The 19,229-nt window shown below is 39.4% G+C and overlaps 1 protein-coding gene across 1 annotated transcript in view; it reads right to left on the bottom strand.

Moving 5' to 3' along the window:
• Positions 1 to 19,229, bottom strand: part of dmd (dystrophin) — a 97,517-nt gene that overhangs the window by 70,678 nt on the left and 7,610 nt on the right. The window contains exons 6-23 of the mRNA XM_030779481.1: positions 18,809 to 18,990; positions 16,615 to 16,765; positions 16,271 to 16,390; positions 15,836 to 15,937; positions 15,315 to 15,422; positions 12,763 to 12,942; positions 10,239 to 10,408; positions 9,723 to 9,846; positions 9,337 to 9,424; positions 8,727 to 8,968; positions 6,080 to 6,260; positions 4,988 to 5,133; positions 4,549 to 4,761; positions 3,113 to 3,226; positions 2,509 to 2,664; positions 1,433 to 1,603; positions 764 to 946; positions 542 to 676 (exon numbers count right to left, since the gene is read on the bottom strand). Coding sequence (XP_030635341.1) covers positions 542 to 676; positions 764 to 946; positions 1,433 to 1,603; positions 2,509 to 2,664; positions 3,113 to 3,226; positions 4,549 to 4,761; positions 4,988 to 5,133; positions 6,080 to 6,260; positions 8,727 to 8,968; positions 9,337 to 9,424; positions 9,723 to 9,846; positions 10,239 to 10,408; positions 12,763 to 12,942; positions 15,315 to 15,422; positions 15,836 to 15,937; positions 16,271 to 16,390; positions 16,615 to 16,765; positions 18,809 to 18,990 — 2,766 coding nt within the window. The remainder of the gene's footprint in view (positions 1 to 541; positions 677 to 763; positions 947 to 1,432; positions 1,604 to 2,508; positions 2,665 to 3,112; positions 3,227 to 4,548; positions 4,762 to 4,987; positions 5,134 to 6,079; positions 6,261 to 8,726; positions 8,969 to 9,336; positions 9,425 to 9,722; positions 9,847 to 10,238; positions 10,409 to 12,762; positions 12,943 to 15,314; positions 15,423 to 15,835; positions 15,938 to 16,270; positions 16,391 to 16,614; positions 16,766 to 18,808; positions 18,991 to 19,229) is intronic.

Here is a 19,229-nt window from a genome sequence, read left to right as displayed (position 1 = left end):
TCAAGGCTTAAGGGATTTTACAGCAACCAGCCCGTGTAAGTAAATTCCACAATCGTTAGGGTAAGAATACTTATAGACATATAAGTGGACAAAAAATATAGCCCATGTAAACATGTGGATCATATATGTGCTAGGCTAGAGTTTGCCTCCCTTATGTGTCCACCATCAGCACATTTTGGGAAAAAGAGTCTGTTAAAATGACCTTTTGGGAGGCAATTCTCAGGTAGTGCCTATTATGGTGTGCTGACTCCTTAAATTCACAATTTCCAGTCATGGGATTTTGAAATAGAGTTCATGAGTTTTCTGCCCTTTTCCTCAAAAGATGTATTACTTTGTTCCATCTTTACTTGCAGTGACAGTCTCATGAACTCAGTCTCATGAAACCACAAGGACATCTTATGCCTAATTGGTGCAGATGAAACTTGAAGATTAGGAACCATCTATAAATGAGTCTTACATACGTATGACGTAAACTTCAAGACCAACTTTGGACTAAAAATCTAATGGTACAACCAGCCTTAGAGGCAACTTCAGCACTCACTGTCAGAGCCTCGGAAATCTCCTCGATTCCTCCTTGCAAGTTCTCTGTTTCGTCGAGTTTCTTTTCGAGGAGATCCATCCAGCCGTTCTCCTGTTCCAGATACGACAGCAGTTCACACCAGCAGGCCCACACCTCCTGTGTTTGGACACAGAGAAACAAAGCTCCATTAGACTGGCCAGGTATCAGCACATCTCAAGGATAAGCTGTAAAAGGAGCGCTTACCTCCAGTGTCTTACACTTCCCATCAAGGCGACTGCAGAGACGCTGGTAGTTATTGGTCAAAACATCCAGCTCTGCCTTCAAGGCATCGTGAGCCGCGGGCGGGGCCTTGGAGATAAAACTGTTCACTGCGTCAGTCAAGAGTTTCACCTTAGTTTCCTTTTGATGGACCTCCTCCTGAGCTCTCTGACAACAAAAACGAGAAAGATGGATATAAAATGAGACATAAGAGGGGAAAAAAAGAGCAAACTGTTAAGTGTGAGTAGAGTAACAAATGAGTCATACATCGAAGGAATGCTAACTACTTGCGAGGGCAAAACTGAGCCACTGGCTAGAGTGATGCGAAAATCTACCACCAGATTTTTCCAAAGTCAACTGATCATGCTTCATTTTATAATATTAGGAGCAATGCTTTTGATATATCCTATTACAGTTATAAACATAGGTTCCATACTGACTTAAGCCACAACATATAATGCACATGGATATGATGTGTACAATGATCTATGAGGTAAGTTTAGTATTCTTAAGATGTTTTGCAGTTTGAGGTATATTACAGAAAATCAAAGGGAATGCTTAAACACACATGCATTGAAGTTCATAGTTTTGTTTTGTTGTTTTGTTCTTTTCTTTTTTTTTTTTTTGTCTGAGAATGTAAGAGGCTCCACAAACCTTCAGCTCCTCCAAACCCTTATGGAGTTCCTCAGGGGTTTTGTACTGAAAATCTCGCTCAAGGTACTCCTCCTCTGCTTGCGTAATCCATTCCTGCATCTCCTGCATCTCCTTCCTCAAGCTTATCGTTTTGTCCAGTCCACCCTTCAGGGCGGATTTTTTAGCGTAAGCCTGAAGTGAAGATCAAAGAAGAGATCACTGGATGTTCTAGCTCGTTGAATTTACATTTAATATTCTCAGTATTGCTTGCCCTCCAGTTCACAGCTTCTAAAACGATGAGTAATATTCTTAATAAGTTGGCGTGTTCGCCATGCGGTTCTGACAACCAACAGAAAAGACCCAATATCTGTCACCCTCCTTTGCCTTGCTGTTCACGACGCTGAAAGTACTTTGGATGAATAGACCAGGAGTTGCATTTGCTTAGAGACTGTATATTGCAAACGTACAGCGAGAGAGATTTACAGCAAAAAGCTTAAGACAATTTGCAGATCTTAAGAACTCAGAGCTACCATTAAAGAGCCCTTGTGAGGCTGCTCCAAACACTCTGCATAAAATGTATAGGATCAGTCTTATCACTGGACTCATTCTCTTTAGTGTAGAGAGGGCTGTTCACAGGGGATCGAGTCAGAGCCATGAGTTCCTTTTTCACCACCATAAAAGCCTATTTACTCTTCCTGTTCTGGTTAGCTATTACGCTAACGTTCACATTCCAAACACAACTGCACTGCTATTAAACTGTGCTATTCCACTGTGTACCAAGGCATACAATGCATGTGAATTCCTGAACTTTCCGGGTCTTGTTTTAAATGGTCTCTAACTAAAAGAAAATAAAACACAAAAAGACTGATTATTAAATAATGGGGCTTTGAGGTTTACTCTTGCAAATAGCAGTTGACTGTGGATCTAACATCTCATCAGTCTGATGCAGAGAGCTGTATGACTGCCTCAGAACACAATAAGCTATTCCATTCAAATATTTTGGAAAGTGCTGGCCTAATTTTTTTGAAATACTTGTTTTTCAGAGGTTAATATTCGGCATTATTTATTTATTTATCTCCGCATGTAATGTGTTTTACCTGCTTGCAAATGTTTTCCCACTGCGCATTGAGCTCATCAAGCATTTGCTGAATCTTAATCGCAAAGGGTGGCTCCGCCTCCCTCTTCAAGGCCTGGCCGACTTCGTTGATTCCATTCAGACTTGGTTGGACCGTATGAATGTCATTCACCAGTGCCTGGCGAATCAGAGCAGAAACTTAAGAATAACTGATGACTTTGGTAACTAGGTCCCCAGTCCTCTGACCCAGTTGAATCTTGGTATTTGTGTGTTCATTGCCACAGAAAACCCACAACTGCAGTGTCTGAATTTCCCTACCTCTAAACAGATTAATGCTACTTACTATACCGAATTTATCGACTTCCATTAAACAGACATGCATTCCTAATACGGATGTAGTGAATCATCTACCTATTGTGAGTTCTGAAACCCACAGAAAAGCCAGTCTTCATCTTAGACCATTCATAGCTTTTGTTCACCTTGAACTATTTCTAATACTTTTAGTCTCCTCACAAAGGCAGGCATACATTAAAGGACTACACATTTTAACTGGAATTTTTCTTTTTTTTTTTTTTAAACAAAACAAAAAGAAATAGAATAAAACAAAAAGACACATCTGGCCTTACCGTGCACTGTTCCAGTTGTTTCTCCAATGCTTCAGAGTCCCCCAGTGCTGGCCATTCCTCATTCAGGAAGACATCAACTTCTGCCATCCACTTCTGAAGAGTCTTGGTATCATTCTGTAAAGATTTCAATATGAATGTTTTAGATACAATACGCTGCTTGTTTTTATTATCTGAGTTGTGTACTAATAAACAGTACTTGAAATGTCAATGGTCTTGCAAAATTTGATGGAGGTGAAACCATTCTGCCCAAAGGCTCAAAGGGGGTTTTTCATTATATCAATTTCCATTATGCTTTTCATCCTTTGGTCTCACATGGTACAAGTTCCTGTACTCTGCTAATGTCCAGGCTCAATATAAGTTTTAAAATCAACAAAAACCTATGGACCAGTAGAACCTTTTTTCCATACTTTTTTTTTTTCAGACTTTCTACTAAGTCTGAAATATAAATATACATTTTGGAATGCTACATTTCTCTAGGTCTCACATGCCTTTCACTCGCACAGCGGTCATCTCCGTGGAGACGAGCAAGGTTGGCACATGCTTCAAACATCACTCATGTTTTCCACGCTTCAAGTTAGGTAGCATTGCCAAGCAACATAACGTAGAGAGCACTATTCACCTGACTCTACCCACAGTTACATAATCATCTGACCCTCAGTGAGCAGCACTGAGCATGTGTGTGTGTGTGTGTGTGTGTGTCTTGTGCTGCCATAATCAGCAGGCACTGCACAGCGATCATTCAAACTATGAACTTAGATACAGAACTCACAAACTGAACCCTTTTTCACTTTATTTCATTTGAGTTAATGAGCTTGGTTAGTTAAGAGTTTGTAAACTCTGATGCATTTGTAAATTTCTGTATATGCACTGTTTACAAAGGTGAGTTATGATGGTCAGTTTGTACTTAAGGTACTGTAAAAAGGGCAGAAAAAATATCAACTATTTCTCATACTTTCATTCCATTTCTCTGAAAGTTTATTCTGTTAAAATATAGAAGATATTATCTGTTTTTTTATTGTTGTTGTTGTTGTTTTTTAACAAAGAACATCACCATATTTCAGTGTGTCCTAGTTTCCCCTGGGTGTTTTTCAGGATCCAGAGTGCATGAAATAGACTGTGAGAATTCACAGAGCTGCTGGAGGTTAGGGAGGGGCTAAGATAAGTTGTTTTTCTGTGTATGGTTAGTGGAGAGAAGTTTATCAAAGGATTCAAACCGATCTGTTTATACTGACAAACATAAAAATGTTTCTGCTTTGGTTTAAAAAAAAAAAGAAAAACAGCGCACACACACATTGTTTTGAGACCTTGAAACCATGTGCTCATCTGAGGTGGCTGAATCCCTAAACAGTTTCCTTGGTTCACATACACACACGCACACACACAAACCGACATACACACACAAACACACACAAACACACACACACACACACACAAACCTGGAACTGCTGTAGTTTAGCCATGAGCTCCTGTAGTTTCTGGGTGTGTTCCTCCAGCTGGTCAGAAAGGCGTCTCCAGCGTGCCATGATGTTCTCCATCTCAGTTCGGTACTTCTGACCAATCTCGGCCGGTGCTTTCTGCAACACTTGCTCTGCCGTTTTTACCATGTAGTCCACCTCACTCTGGTGCTCTTGCTTCTCTGCTTGAAGGTCCTGCAACAACAATAACAACAAATAACATCAGTTCAAAACATTGGTGGGTCCAGTATGTCACTGTTATCTGAACAAATAATGACACTCAGATTTTTCTTTTCCAAACGTTCAAAAACCCTCCTGCAGTCAAAATTTAGATGTGTGCGTGTGTGTGTTTTCTTTTTTTTTTTTTTTAGAAAATGCATTGAACATGACAAATAGACAGACACAAACAGAAAGTTCAAACCTTGATGACTTGTAGTCTCTGTTCCATGATTGGGTACTCTGTGACGGCTGTAGAAGGCACAGACAATTTGGCTTCAGCTCTCTGCAGCCAGGCCAGGAGTGCCGATATCGTTTCCTTATAGCGCGCTGGAGGGAGGCAATCCTGGACTACAGAGAGGCAGAAAGAAAGAAAGAAAGAAAGAAAGAAAGAAAGAAAGAAAGAAAGAAAGAAAGAAAGAAAAAGAAAGGTGACAAATGCAATGCAATCTCTCTCCGTCGTATTTTAAATGAAACCTTTCGTTGTGCTGCCAAGTGTTGACAAATCCTGCTCGCAAAAAGACCGTACTTCTTTTCCAAAAAAAATTCACTGTGTCTGTGATGTGTTGGCCTGATGTGATTTTTAAGTACGTTATAACCAGCCCTTTGAAAATAATAGCTTCACTAAAACAACAACAACAACAACAAAAAAAAGAGATCATTATATGCACCAACAACTTAGAATAACAAACATGCTGTATTGATCTACACTTTATGATCCCCGCACCCACAGGGAGTGCAATCTGAACTGACTCTCTCCAAACTACACCTGCTCCTGTTTATCCACACAGGAGCAAGGCAGGAGTTTTAATTTTTCAAAGAGTTGGATCCACCTCTTGAATTTAGTGTTTCATTCTGTGATTGGTAGGTGTGTGTGTGTGTGTGTGTGTGTGTGTGTGTGAGTGAGTAACGAGTTAGCATTAACACCATAGGAAATTAATGATAAGGTGTAAGCTGGAACAAACAACAAAGCTTTTCTAGCTTTGACAGTCAGTTAATCCGCTGAGAGACTTTCTTTTTTTTTCTTTTAATTAAAGTCATTTACAGGTAATTTAGCCTGCAGACCTACGATTTTGATATTCTAACTCAAGCAAACAATAAATAGCATGCCCTTTAGCACAGTAGTTTCTAACATAAGACACGAGTTAAGGACCATTTTTTTTTCTTTTGGTACATTTTTTTTTTTTTTTTTTGCAAATGTGTTAGGCCCAACAAAAAGGCACAGGAAAGTTGTACAAACACATGCAGAATAAAGCTAACCGAATTAATCACTCAAAATAGCTGTAAAATCACTCACCCAGCTGAAGCTGCCTCTCCCTGGCCCGCAGGTCTTCCAGGACCTGGTTATAGTGCTCTGTGAAGGCAGTAATGTCAGCATCAAAGAGTTCAGGCGTAGCCTCCTTCTCCCTCAACTCCCTCAGCTGCTCATGTAGTTGCTCCAGTTGTGGTTGAAGAGCAGAGAGACGGGCAATTTCATCCTAGAGAGAGAGAGAGAGAGAGAGAGAGAGAGAGAGAGAGAGAGAGAGAGAGAGAGAGAGAGAGAGAGAGCAAGTAATTTCCTCATTATAGAGAAAGGGTGACAGAAACCATACATTTGAAGTAGTTTCATAATTAATATGTTTTCGGACACTTCACTAAACACGGCGTGGGCAAAGGGAATAGAACAAGCTCATTGTTCTCTGAACTTAGTCTCTGGTCGCAGAAGAGAATCTTACTCTCGTCTGTACTTTGAAAAATTATGCCTGCCGCAGCATCCCAACACACTTCAGAGATTGCAAACAATTTTTAAACCACTTTTTTTTTTTTTCTTTTGACTGACGTTTCCAGCCTGAGGGGCTGTAAATGTATGATTTATATGAAGCTAGGAAGCATGAAACATGAAAAAAGGGCTGAGACAGGGTTGCATCTGAATGTTTAGAAAGAAAAAAAACACACCAAGAAAATTATGAAGATTTTTATGCTGATTCTAATGATCATGATTCTTATGAATATCATGAACATAGCCCTCTGATTATGAAGCTGCTTTACAACGTCAAACCACCGTAAGCATGAGACTTCTAAAGCAAAGCCCACCCTAGAGTGTGTCCCTACAACACTCAGTTTTAGCTCCAATCAAACACTCAAACACTTTGTTCCAATCAAAATTCTGTCATGCGGCATTTTTCTTTTTTTTTCTTTTTCTGACTACCCCAAAATGAGGTCCTTTTCAGGCACTTTTCCCTAAAAAAAAAAAAAAAAAAGCCTGCTAGGCATCGAGATGATAATCATCTGATGGTTAGTTAAAAAAAAAAAAAAGTGAGAAATATTTAAGAAATCATTCCTGACATTGTTGGAGCGTAAAAGATAGCTTATTGCCTGAAGTCATTTTAAATAGTCTTCGTTGCTCATTTTCATCGAGCGCAAATCATTTTGGATGGTTTGTTAAATGAGCATGATTAAAGTCCAACCGCAGCACTCCAGAGTTCAGGCCAAGCCTTTTGATAGATATTCTGGTTAAGTATGTAAACCACTGATCTGAATTCAGGGCGAAACTGCTCACAAATGAGTGACAATTCCTGGAGAAGTTTAAGTTTTTAAGTTTTAAAGTTTTAAAGTTTTGATTTTTGTGTTTGCCTAGTCAAGTGAACTGTCCGAAAACTGTGTCCAATCGCACATTAACACTGAAGAGAATAACTCTGAAGAGAATAACTCTGACACTGTCATTGTCTCTGAGGGGAAAAAAACCTGAGAGACATTGCTCCATGTAACACACAGACACGCAGGCACATAAGCGATCAGACCCCAAAAATTTCCCAGTGGTAGGGCATATAAAAATAAAACATGTGGTGCTGTACCCAAATTCGGGGTTTTCAATTTTTTCATTCCATCTTGAGGCAGTTCAAAAGGTTGTCAGATCTGTAACATCCTGTCTAAGACATGTCCTAAAAAGCCTCAGATCTAGTAACATTCATTCTCGACCGAGAAGACAAAACAAGGCAAACAAACCTCCTGCTGAGACGTGTAAACATCGACTGCCACAAAACAAACAGATAAAGAGACACACAGACAGGCAAACAGACATAAACCTCAGGAGGACAGACACTGAAAAGACAGACAGAAATTCTCAAACTGCAAGGTCTTTACCCACCACTTTGTTTACATCACACAATATCAGTGTGATTTTACACTGAGCGTGAAACCAAAAAAAAAAAAGGTGTAATGTCCTTCTACAGGAGCTTTAAAGAAAATCAGATGATGGCACCCGCTGAGGATGCCCGTTTTTCTCTCATTCTACAGTAAAACTTTTACTGATAAGTTAAATTCAAGACTGATATGTCATAGCTCCTTAGTTGGACATATGGAAACTTCTAGAAGTTTAACAGTGTAGCAATGCTTCATCTATGAAAAAAAAACATGCTCTAGATTAGAGACTGTTTTGATGAAGCAAAGCTGTATGTACAGGATAGGAAGACTGGAGGATTCATTCATTCACTGTAACCCAGGCTGAGATGGATAACAATCAAACCATTAATAAGAGGATTAGTGATGCAGGAATAATTTAGCTTACATCACAACGACAAACATTTCGCAATTTTCAGCCTAGTCAGTGAGTCACTCAATCAATAAATATTCTCTTGTTAAGAGAGAATACTCTTTTCTGTGTGTTTCATTCAATATCAGCTCTACACTTTCATCATAGCTTGAAATGGTTATTATTCCTTTCCGATTTGTTTCAATTGGCTTGAATTCTCCAATTTTCTGCTCAAACAAACAGATATCAGCATTACATATATATTTCACAAACTGCATTAAAATGAAGTAACAAATGCAGTGGGTAACAGGATTTTTTTTTAACTGGGACGACACAGGGACAGACAAACTCGGCCCTATGTGACGGACACCAAACAGATACATCATCTACAAGACAATACCCCATGCGGGCAGACATAGACATTGGTTGTTACCCTGCAACGCTCTAGTTGAGCCCTGAGCGGCTCCAGCTCGGATGCCGGGGGCTGCTGAACTTTGAGCCAGTTCTCTGCGGTGGCTACCGCCTGCTCCAGCTGCTGGAAGAGACAGTAGAAGGCCAGTACCTTGGTCTGGTAGGCCAGCCATGAGAGCCTCTCGGCCAGCAGAGCACAGAATTCAACCCACCGGGAATTCATCTGCTGTGCTGCCTGCTGGATGTCGTCCGAATTCACGCCATCTGCGGAAAGGCAAACAAATCATTAACGAGGGATTTACTGGGATTACCAAAACGCAAATAATCTCCATAATATCGCATTGTGAATAACCTTATGGATCGTTTTAGACGTACCATTGATGAGATTTTTCTTTTCGTTTCTTTTTTTTTTTTTTTGTACATTTTGAGCCGTGCCTTTAGTTCATGATTGCAAAAAGATTTTGTGTAATGATGCCAAAGATTTTATATAGCGAATTTTGAAGACAGCATTTTTCAGAAAGTGTAATGTAGAGTGGACCTGCATAGAGATTCAGGACTTCAGTGAGACAGAATCACGTGAAGTGACGCAACCGGTCCAATGGCATTAGAGTAAACCAGAACATTCAGCTTACCACTAGTCAGCTGGTCCACCAGAGCCTGGGCGGAACGTGTGGCTTCCTGCAGCTTACGATACTTCTCTGGTTTTTCTTTATCTATCGCCTGGGTGAAAAAAACAGATAAACTACCATTAGAAGTATGCCAATGACCATTTTAAGGGCAATATAAATTCTCAATTTATATGTTCGCAATGTACTTCATAGTCTTGAACTACCATCAGGAGACTGCATATTGTAAAAGCAGTGACATATTTCCCTTAAGAGTTGTTTTTAAGAGAACTCTAAAAGAGTTCTTAAGAGTTGGTCTGAAGAGAACTCTAATGAGTTCTTATGAGTTGTTCTCATGTTCTTAAGACAGTCGGTAGATGGCTTTGAGGATGTATTGTCCTGTAAGACATTACCAGCACTTTGTCATAGAGGTCAGCTACGCTGCCCTCTTTCCGTGAGACAGAAAACTCTGGGCTTTGCAGGATGGCTTCTGAACGAGTCATGAAGCTATGGATCTCAGTGAAGTCCACATCAAACCTGTAAGAGAGATGCTAGAGCCATTACAACAGCAACAGGTCAAAAAATAGTTAGAGGAACAGATTTTCTTCTCATTTCTCATTTTTTTTATGACATATTGGCTTGTTACTTTGAAAAGACACTTTCAGCAATCATTTGAGACTGTACTCACTAGATAACCACCAGGATTTACATATTTAAAAAAAAAAAAAATCAACAAGTTTCATGCCTTCAACCTTACTGCTTTGTAATTACAATAAGTTTAGTTCAGTGTAGACTCATACTTTTTTAATTTACAGCTGTTCTGTACTGACCTCTAGATTACTGCTTAATAAAATTATTGATCAAAAATATCATGACAGAAGACAGGGCTGAGGCATTGTCTGGTTCTACACTCAAGTTGATTTACTCACCGTTTGCGAAGCTCAGAATCAACAACAATCTGTCTCTTCTTTTGAGGTGGAGGAGTGGACAAACCCTCCTTCGAATGCTTCACCATTTTTTGGTGCGTGGTCACCTTGGTTACAGTTGCCATGGTTGTCTTTGTCAATTCAGTTTGGGATGTGGTGACTGTTGATGAAAACTGCCCAAAAAAAAAAAAAAAATTAAAATACACAGATATATACGCTAACTGTAATGACTAAATACAATGTATTCTTCTACAGATAACCATAAAACCAATACAGATACAATACAGAAGTGGTGCTGGGCATGTATTATACAAAACTCCTGCATATTTACTTCTGCTGAATTTACTGAGCTGCCTGAGCTGGTAGTGACTGTCTGTGATGCATGATCAAGCACCTTCAGAACCACAGGGAACAACTTCTCATCACCCTGTTTATATATGTGGTTTGTTTCTTCACAGTTTTTTTTTTCACATCTCAAAGTCCCGGAAGGTCATCTGAGTAGCATAATAGACATCTAATTCACAGCAGTAATTTTAAAAAGCCAACTAAACAGTCCCTATCTTAACCAGACAACTCAGTGATTTTTCATTACGCTAAGTCCAAAAGTGTGGAACACAGAAATTGGTAAAGTTAGAAATAAATTTGTAAACATCCATGATACAGCAGTGAGAGACTGAGGGATAACCATGCATAAGATGGAATGGTGCATAAAATACAGGAGAAGGTTCAGTGCATCCCCAAAAGGGATATTTCACAAAATGAGATTTTCTACTTAGCTGGATAACTTGAGCCTAAACATAAACAAAACTCAGGATTTCCTGCTTCGCAAAGCAAAGATCGAACTTTATCCAGTTAAGCAGCAAAGGCAACGAGTCCTGAAGTCAAAAACCTGCTTTGAGCAGGTTGGCTCAAACTTAGTGACTTCTCATATTAACAGATGCACTAAGAATCATTCAGTTTGCTGCAAGAAATACCATCACTTTTCCTTTGAGAATCTGCTGAAACTGGAACTGTAATAATACGGAAATCTGTTGGGACCCCACAAATGACTTTATGCTATAACGACGTATGATGTCTGCTGCTTTTTTTTTTTTTTCACCAGAGTGAGTTTCATTTTAACTTACATCCTCTGTCAACATGCTGTAGATTCTGCACACTGAGAGAAGCGATAACATAAAAAAAAAAACCTTTCTGAATTCATATATAAAGTTTTCAGACCTCAATGGACGCATAAATTAATGGATTTTTAAAGCAAAGTTTCTGTGAAACTCCACTTAACATTCTTATGGAAAAACCTATAGCTAAAATGGTTTTCTTCATCCAAGCTATATTTACTGACTAAAACCTGCTATTGCCACGTGCCTTCCCTGACTTTTGTCACAGTAACTGTATTTTTGTTGCTATATATAGCTGTAGGCTACAGTCACGAGTAGCATCAACTGAATGCAAAAGCGGAAATAAGCAGCCTAACCTTGTTTGACCTTGGGAACTAGTACCCTTCAACTTTTAAACTAATCCAGTTCGTTTTTGACATTTCTCTAATGGTTTAGGTTAGAATTTGGGAAAGAGGAGCTGTTCGTGGATCAGAATGAAAAAGCAAATTCTCCCAGGAGCCTGACCTTGAAATGTGTGTGCATGCATTGGTTAAGAATGTATTACTCTGCTCCTCTGCTTTATTATTTGTAGCTTGCAAACAGCAATGCTTGGGTCCTTTAAACCTTTAACAAGATAAGAGAAGTCAACTTTCCCCACTGTGAACCCTAACAGGTCACTTATCTTACAGTTGAAGACAGCTAACTTGAGAAAATCTTAACCTGTATTAACCTTCTTTGTGAAATACCCCTCCCATTCTGTGTAAGCAAATATGGTAGCTTTAACTGAATGCTCAAATAGACTGAGAAAATCATTCTAAAATGTGGAAGAAGGTTCACCAAAGACATGGAACAAGAGGGCCATATCGGTGACATGATAGTCCTATTTGCAGGAAAGAAAATATTCAGGTATTTTCAGAAGAACATTCAGAGACAGGTCTAATATGAAGGTATGTGTCTGATCTTAATTGTTAGGTGTGGGATGATATCAAAGATGGGGCTGACTTCACTGTCTATGACCAAGATAATGCTACTGATATTGATGATCTGCAGGGGACTGTCTCCTACAAATACTTCCATGATTTTGAAGTCTCTGAATTGAAGATGTATCCATGCTTCTGTGAGCTGGCTGGTGCTGAAAGAGTTAAAGTTATGCCATGCTTGACTTTGTCAGGGGAGTAGTTATCCTACCACACACAGATTTCTAATATCCAGGGTAGAGGCAACTTCAGAGATCTCAGGGCTGATTTCCTTACCCTTTTTTTTAAAGAAACATACCACCTGGATGTTCCATTTCTTACCAGTCACAATCTTGCCTCATATATTACATTCACATCATGAATGTGATGCTGAGGTTAAAAAATGTGTTTTTGGGTAAGAAAATGTAAAAGAGAAGAGTTTGAGATGAACAGGGATCAATGTCCAGACATGTTTACCTGAGTGTTACACCGCTGAAGAGACTGGACCAGCTTGTCCCAGCGCTGGGCAAACTTCTCAAGCTGTGACTCCAGTCTTCTGGCTGCTTCCTTGTTCTTTATGTTGGACAATAAGTCTTGACTAAGGGAGCACAGCCTGTCCATGGTTTGCCTCTTCACATCTAGCTCTCCTTTTAAAATCTAAAAAAACAGAAATAACACTCAGCATCCATGACTATTCCTTATAGCATGAATTCAATACTGTATTGAAATTCGACTGTAAATTTTTGGTAATCTTAATCACTGTTGAGGATTCAAATGTCCTGTTCTTAAGACCTTCAAGGGATCAATCTCTAACAAATGTTCAAGTAAAAGAATCAAAATAAAGTGTGTTTAAAAAAATAAAATAAAATAAAGGACAGATTTATGAGAATGAATGATATATATGTATATATTGACAAAAATAAATCAATTTGACGTAAATCAGAATTGCGTCAGATATGTTAAATTTGAGATTTAATGACATTTCAGATGTTCAAATTTCAAATTCATCCTTGAATTAACCCCTTCATGACACACTCAAACCCCCAACAGACTCTTTTCTTGCACAAATAGCCGCGTAACTGTCCTTATCTTCCACAGTATTCCATCACTGGGTAAACCATAAAACACTTTGAAGAACTCTGTATCGATTGTGATGCTAAAAAAAAAACAGACTAATTATTGTGCCTTGGGGGGGTAAGTCAATAGAACTGTTCTTCCAGTACTTGGAAAAAGAGTATCCAATTAAACAAACATCAGACCATACCTAGCTGAGCCAACCTGAGCGTCTAATGTTCTTTTTACATCATGTTTTCTAAACATCAAAGAACTCTTATATCACAAGCTGCCCCTCGGTCAAAACTGTCTTAATGCCAGTTATTTAAGCCACAGAAATGCATCTGAGATCAACTGATTTTTTTTTTTTTTTTATCATCCACTCTGATGGACAAGGTTATCCTTAATAACCCAATAATATTTGTGTCATAATTTATACAGTCTCAAAGTGAGAGCATCTGTACTGAGTTTTGCTACAGAAATAATTACAGATGTAATTACCTTTAAAAAGCTCCAATAATTAGTCAGGAATTTCAGTGACTAATATGAAATTCTCTTTTCTTCAAATCTTATTAAAAAGCAAAACTTCCTTAGATCTGAGCTTTAACGTACAGAATCCTGACCTGGAGCCGATCTGTCTGATCCTTTAAAAGCCTCTTTCAATTCAGACAGTGTCGTCTCAGAATTCAGAATCTATAAACCAGTCTCACTCTACTCTGCTGTCAGAATATATAATCAATATAACGTTGATATCAATATTCAATATTTCACTCCTTCTCTCATCCTAGCAAAATGACCTCCATCTACTAATACAGGGAGCCGAACGGATTGCAATATTCCGATTTTTTGCACTCATACTCTTCACCTCACCTAACTACAGGTTTCTGACTGTTCTCATTTGAACCTGTTGCCTCTCGGGGTTTCTTTGATACTTATATAACTGGTACAGCTTCTGAGCAGTGACTACCAAACTTTTTTTTTTTAAACCAATTTAAAATGAGCTATAATATTTCACAATGTCAGCACTCTAACCGGAGGTCTTCCACATCTTATCTATAGCCCTCTCTAACCCAGTGTAAATGTAATGTAAAATGTAAATCTCTGTGATCACACACACACACTGTGAACAGTGCATTTGTCCTCTGTATTTAACCCATCCAACACACCAGTAGTGAATACGCCAGACGCAGGAGCAGTGGGCAGCATTCCTTGCACTCAGGGGGCATTGTGGTTAAGTGCCTTGCCCAAGGGCAAACAGCCATGGATGTTGGTCCTGGGTATCAAACCAGCGACCCTTCAGTCACAAGCCCAGTTCTCTAACTTCTAGACCACAATGGTGTTATACAAACAGTATCTCTCAGAATGCCGAAACATTTCCCCAACAGCACTGTCATTCTTCCCATCCTGCCATGCTTCCTTATCCAACTGTACAGCTGCAAAGCCTTGGAAAACAAACTTTAAGTGAGATGTAAGATGGGTATTCTGGAAAACAACTGACAGTCTTTGAGTGCTCTTTCCTCTGTCTCTCAAACAGCAGTCCAGAACACTCTTACAAGCTACCCTTTAATGCCTCAGCTGACACTCTGTACCTGTGGCTCATGAGAGGCTTTGAGGGAGGGGGGTGACTCTGCCTCCTAACTGGTCAAAGGGGAGCGGAGTCAAAACAGCCTGATTCTGTGGCCTGTCAAAATACAGTCTGATTCTTTTCACTGGCCCTGCAGCTTTCCAGCCTGGACATCTGTGCAAAATGTCATTCAAACATATGCAACTGCAACTTTTTTTTCCTGCAGCTTTGATTGAAAATAACTCAATGAGATGAGCTGTGTAGAACATGTGTAATCAAACAGTTCCAAACCAGTTATGATTCCGCATCAGTTGCCCAAAATCAGATCGTACCCAAATGAGAGAGTAACCCTGGGAACAGGATGTAATGGTTATTTGTGTAGGGACAGTTCTTCCCTGCAGCGTTTACTTACTGCTAACTTCCTGAGGCTGTTTGCTACTTCACTTTGGTCCTTGAAACCACTGCTTTGGATGGTCTGAACAAATTCCTCCTTCTGTGTCAGCCAGGAGTCAAATAAACGCTGTCAAGTGAGATATAAAGTTGGTCAACACGGAAAAAAAGGAATTAGAAATATGTTTTCTCTAAGGCAGCAAAGTGGGGATAAAGATGTCGTCTCTGGCGATAAAGATGTTCTGTTCTGAGTTACCCTGCCTCTTCTAATTTAGCTGCTGCTACAAACACACTCCTGCAAGACCATTCCTCCGCCTAAAACTGAAAACGTTTTAACATTTTCTAATATGAAATACCATCTAATGTTTCTACATACCCACTGTTCATAACATAAGAAAGAAATGTGTTTTTCTGCTCACAGACAACCAGTTTAACAAACTGAATCTTAAAAAGGCTTAAGTCTGATCTTCTAAAATTAAGAGTGAACAAAACTGTGTCAGTGAACCATGGCTTGAAGCGCTGGCACCATGTCAAATCTTTTACCTGTTCTTCAATAAAATGCTGCCAACTCAGAAGAATCTCTTGAAGCAGAACCCAGCGTTCCTCTGTCCATTTGCAGATTGCTGCCCATCTTTCTCCGAGGTACTGTAGCGTGAAAAAAAAAAAAGAAAGAAAGAAACGGGAAGTCAGAGGTATGAGAATAGTAGGTAATATTTTTTTTTATTTTGCAGAAGATCCTGATTGCCACTGACATAGTGGGACATTGATGGATTATTGGACCTTTCACTCTAATCTAGCTATTGCTGCTAGCTCAAGATAATTAAATACAGAAAGAAGGTTCTGATAATATCACATACTGAATATTACATAACACCTGGGGTTCATGCAGCATTTCAGCATGTGTGTGTGCAAGTGTGAACATATGTACGCGCGTGTATGAGTGTGCGTGTGTGTGTGTGTGTGTGTTTATAGTCTCACCTGTAGTTTCTCTTCCAAAGCTGTGGTGGCATTATCACCACTGCTCTCATCCACCACTACGACCATGTGAGTCAGAGAGTTCACCCGCACCTGCTCCAGCTCCAAATCCTCTTGTAAGAGCTAAAAAAAAAAAAAAAAATTAATTAGACTTAATTGAATACCACTTCAAAAAAAAATACGAACCGAGTTTGTTAAAGAGCACATCAGCAGCAGGCCATCATATCTGAGAGTCAGACTCACAACCCTCAAGTCACTGGTCTGTTCTGAAGCAATTTCATTATTATTATTATTATTTTTTTTTAAAGGTTAAAATGTACTATTCCAAGGGATTTGGGAAAACGTACTTTGTGCTCCTCAACTTGGTGTTTGATGTCCTCAAGGTCAGGCCCCAGTGATTGGTCACTCATGCGTTTGATGCGAGCTTCTGTGACGTCCAGCCAATCATTGAGCTGCTTGAGCTGCTGGTTCTGCAGATCCATCAGGACTTCATGAAGCCTGGAAAGATGTGAATTAAATGTAAACTCTGCAGTCTGCACTGAACTTGACGTGAGAAAGAAAAAAAAAAAGAAATGATGAGGTATTATGAACTGAATCTCCTTTGGATTACAAAAGTGTCTTGGGGCTTCTCCATGGAGTTTTGACAAAAGAAAAAGCAGTAGTTTTACCATATGTCTTAAAATTAGCGGGCAATCGAAATGTACATAATTCCAAAACACAACAATGTTCATCTTGTTATGCAACAGTTTTCACTCCAGACTCAAACCATTTCAGGTTTCTTATCGTGACACAGCTGTCACTGCCTGAGCCTGTATTCCTATACACATATATTCATAGGTCTGATTTCAGTTTTATATACTGTGTGTGTATATATATCTCAGATCAATGACCATATTAGTGTAATATTCTGTTCGTAGTATCTGGAAGCGTGCTATTCTAAAGATTCACAGAGTTGATAAAAAGAAACAGCATGTCACAGAATTAATTTAACACTGTTGTTTGCTCGTTAAGATATGTAGGACTAATCCTCTTATGGTGATCTGTTCTGTTCTCACAAAGCGTTATATCTGATGCATATTAACATACTCCTGTCGCTTTATCTTCTGGAGTCCAATATCTGTTACAGTGACTACAAATAATGGTTTAAGCACAAACTGAGGTGAGTTCAAAATACCTGGGCCAGAGAGCGTTGCAATTACAGACACAATGCCTCTGTCATTACGCAGGTACGGCTCGGTTGAAAAGATCAAACTGTACAACAAGGCAGTTCTGGCAGTGTGATATGCAACTGCTGCTCACAAAGATTAGATGACCATAGGGACTAGTAGTCAGAGGTCAAAGGTAATATCATTTCCTTTTATCTCTCTCATCTCCATATGACTGAGATTTTTTTGGGGGGGTGGGGGGGAGGGTGGGGGGGGGGGGGCACATGAGCTATCCAAACAAGCCATAGGAATTTAGTCTTATTGTTCTCAAAGCTGTGGAGCTCATTATGAGAACAGAGTGGCAGCTAGAGACTGACACAAGATGTTGATTGAGAGGCTGTTTCAGAAAGAACCATGCACTTTGTTGGGTCCTTAGCCATGGGTACAGAGGACAGTAGAGCTACATCAAAGTACAGAGCCGATTCCATTTGTGGCTTCAGAGATAATGTGGATGGAAGCTACATAAAAAGGGTGATTCACTGTTATTGATTGCAACACTCGAAACAAAATCTTTTCCTATCATTAGAAGTCCATGACGGAGGCTCAGAGAAGTTTGTGAGCAGCATTACAATTAAGACATTTCCAGATGTCCAAGAAACCCACACTGACCGTTTTTTGCTCCAGTTTTTGGTGAACTCTATGTGTTTTTTTGTCAAGCACCAAGAAAAGTAGATGTTTGAAAAATAAAAAAAAAAGTTAGAGAAGAGAAAAGAGATAGCAGTGTTCTGTCTTCATTAACGAGACTGCAAACCCCTAAAATTACTTTTTCAGAAGTGATCAAACTCTCCAGAGTCACAGTAACTCTACCCATCACAACAGTTTGAAATGTGCATCTTTTTTTCAGTTGTAAACAAAGTTTAAACCTGCCTGAGGACAGCGAAAGACTGAACTATCTGATAATTCATATCAGAAGACAAAGAGCTTGTCAAATTTTTAGATTTAGATGAACTTGCATCAGACTTTGAATCTTTGCGATCAGATCTCTACTCCTTAATGGAATGGTGTCATAAGAATGCCGTCAATCATTTTGAAATGTTAGACTTGGTTTTTTTTGGGGGGTTTTTTAACAGTCCGTGAAAGTTTGGTTTGTAATATGTGTTTGTGAACTTTAGCTATAGTAACGAGTGGCTTACTGACTGTCTTACTGATGTTTACTGCTGTTTGGGGCTTTCTCAGAAGTGAAACGCACATACAGGTTCAGGTTTGTGAATCTATCTTTTTTGATACAGCAGCTAAAGCTCACCACCATACTCTACAACTTTCAGAAATGACAATCCTGATCCCTCACAAGCCAGAAGAGTCTTTGTGAGACTTCTCCAAGCCTCTTAAAGCCTACCTGCTTTGTCTTTCCATGCTGGCCACTCGCAGGTGCTCCCAGCGAGAGTTGAGTAAATTCATCTGCTCACGCACTTCACTCTCCTCATCCTCAGTCAGAAGGCCTCCAGCTAAAAGCACACTCCCTGTCTTTAGCACTCTTCCCACGCTACCCTGGTGAGACGTCAACTCAACCATGTAGCCCTGTGGACACACGAGGGACAGAGTTTCGAAATATTATTGAGTCTATTTTCACAGTCTAATTTTACATCTGGGACTGGATCGAACTATTCATTTGCATTCTGTAGCACTGAGATCAAAACAAAATGCACTTGGAAAATGACATGAAACTTGTAAATGTAAAATCATTATTAAATGTCAAGCTACAGGATAAATACTTGAAACTAGGGGAGATATACTCGATTTTTAAGTACCTCAGAGAC

Source organism: Chanos chanos, chromosome 7, assembly GCF_902362185.1.
Source record: "Chanos chanos chromosome 7, fChaCha1.1, whole genome shotgun sequence".
In the NCBI taxonomy this organism is placed as follows: domain Eukaryota; kingdom Metazoa; phylum Chordata; class Actinopteri; order Gonorynchiformes; family Chanidae; genus Chanos; species Chanos chanos.
Note: the sequence above shows the minus strand (reverse complement) of the source record. Positions and strands in the feature narration are given on the sequence as shown.